This window comes from Sapajus apella, unplaced genomic scaffold (genome assembly GCF_009761245.1).
Source record: "Sapajus apella isolate SASKATOON/1434 unplaced genomic scaffold, GSC_monkey_1.0 scaffold130, whole genome shotgun sequence".
Taxonomy (NCBI): Eukaryota; Metazoa; Chordata; class Mammalia; order Primates; family Cebidae; genus Sapajus; species Sapajus apella.
The window spans coordinates 3,883,231-3,884,410 of record NW_022437070.1 but is presented as its reverse complement, the minus strand read 5'-3'; the positions used below and the strand labels follow the sequence as shown (position 1 = coordinate 3,884,410).

At 51.4% G+C, this 1,180-nt stretch overlaps 1 protein-coding gene across 4 annotated transcripts in view; it reads right to left on the bottom strand.

Annotated features, from left to right (window-relative positions):
• Positions 1 to 211: 211 nt before the first annotated feature.
• The window catches only part of PLAUR (plasminogen activator, urokinase receptor), a 20,660-nt gene continuing 19,691 nt past the window's right edge, over positions 212 to 1,180 (bottom strand). For all 4 annotated transcript variants that reach the window (XM_032262801.1, XM_032262804.1, XM_032262803.1 and 1 more), the window contains one exon: positions 212 to 782. In XM_032262801.1, coding sequence (XP_032118692.1) covers positions 529 to 782 — 254 coding nt within the window. In that variant the 3' untranslated portion in view covers positions 212 to 528. The remainder of the gene's footprint in view (positions 783 to 1,180) is intronic.

Below are 1,180 nucleotides of genomic sequence, written 5' to 3'. Positions count from 1 at the left end.
ATTTAGAATGATGATGTTTATTCAAGAAGGTGATGCTCCTGCTCTGGCAGCATTTGGAGGCCAGAAATAGATGTGGAGGCAGCCCCCACAGGGACTTCCAACCCAGGCAGGGGCCTCAAACGTGACCCCTGATTCCAGGAGCCTGTGGAATGGTGTCCCCCACCATTTATTCTCCCAAAGATAGGCACTACAAAGAAAGGCAGGCCTGGCCTTGTTCACTGGTACAAAATCTTTATTTCAGTAATAAATAAATAATATGAATATTAATTAATAATAACAACAACACCACAACGGCGGCGACAACATTAATAATGAAGGCTCTCCCACTGGCCCACAGCCTTCCTCCAGCTTTTCTCTTCTGCTTCTCACAACTTTGTGAGATAGGTATTTTCACAGCTGGGAAAACTGAGGTCCAGAGAGGTCAGCACACTGGCCTGAGGTCACACAGCAAGTCTGTAGGGCTGGGAGCTGAGGAAAGCGCAAAGGGTCCCCCTGGATCCAGCCAGGGCAGAGAAGAGGGTTTTGGGTTTAGGTCCAGAGGAGAGTGCCTCCCCACAGTCTGGCAGTCATCAGCCCAGTGATGGTAAGGCTGAGATGGGCAGGGCCAGGCTGGGGAGCAGCTTCACTGCGGTGCTGGATACCCTCGGCTGGGTCGTTACAGTCATTTTCAGTACAGCAGGCGACATCGATGTGGCTCATGCTGAAGGCGTCACTCGCGTGGTCACGTTGGCACATTGAAGAGGTTGCACAGCCTCTTACCATGTAGCTTTTGTTTAGCGGTTCTGAGGAAAGAGGAGACTGAGTGAGACTTCCAGCTCCAGGGCCCAGGACTAGAATTCTCCGGTAGGTGACCTGCCACCTTCACTACCACCTAGAGGACGCAGCAGTTCTCAGGCCTAGGCATGGTGGCTCATTCCTGTGATCTCAACACCTTGGGAAGCCGAGGAGAGAGGAGAGCTTGAGCCCAGGAGTTCCAGACAAGCCTGGACAACATAGCAAAACCCTGTCTCTACAAACATAAACAAAAGCTGCAGCCCCAGCCACTCGGGAGGCAGAGGTGAGACGATCACTTGAGCTCAGGAGATCGAGGCTGTGGGGAGCTATGATTGCGTCACTGCATTCCCGCCTGGGCAACAGAGTGAGACCTGTTTCAAAAAAAAAAAAAAAAAAAAAAATGGAG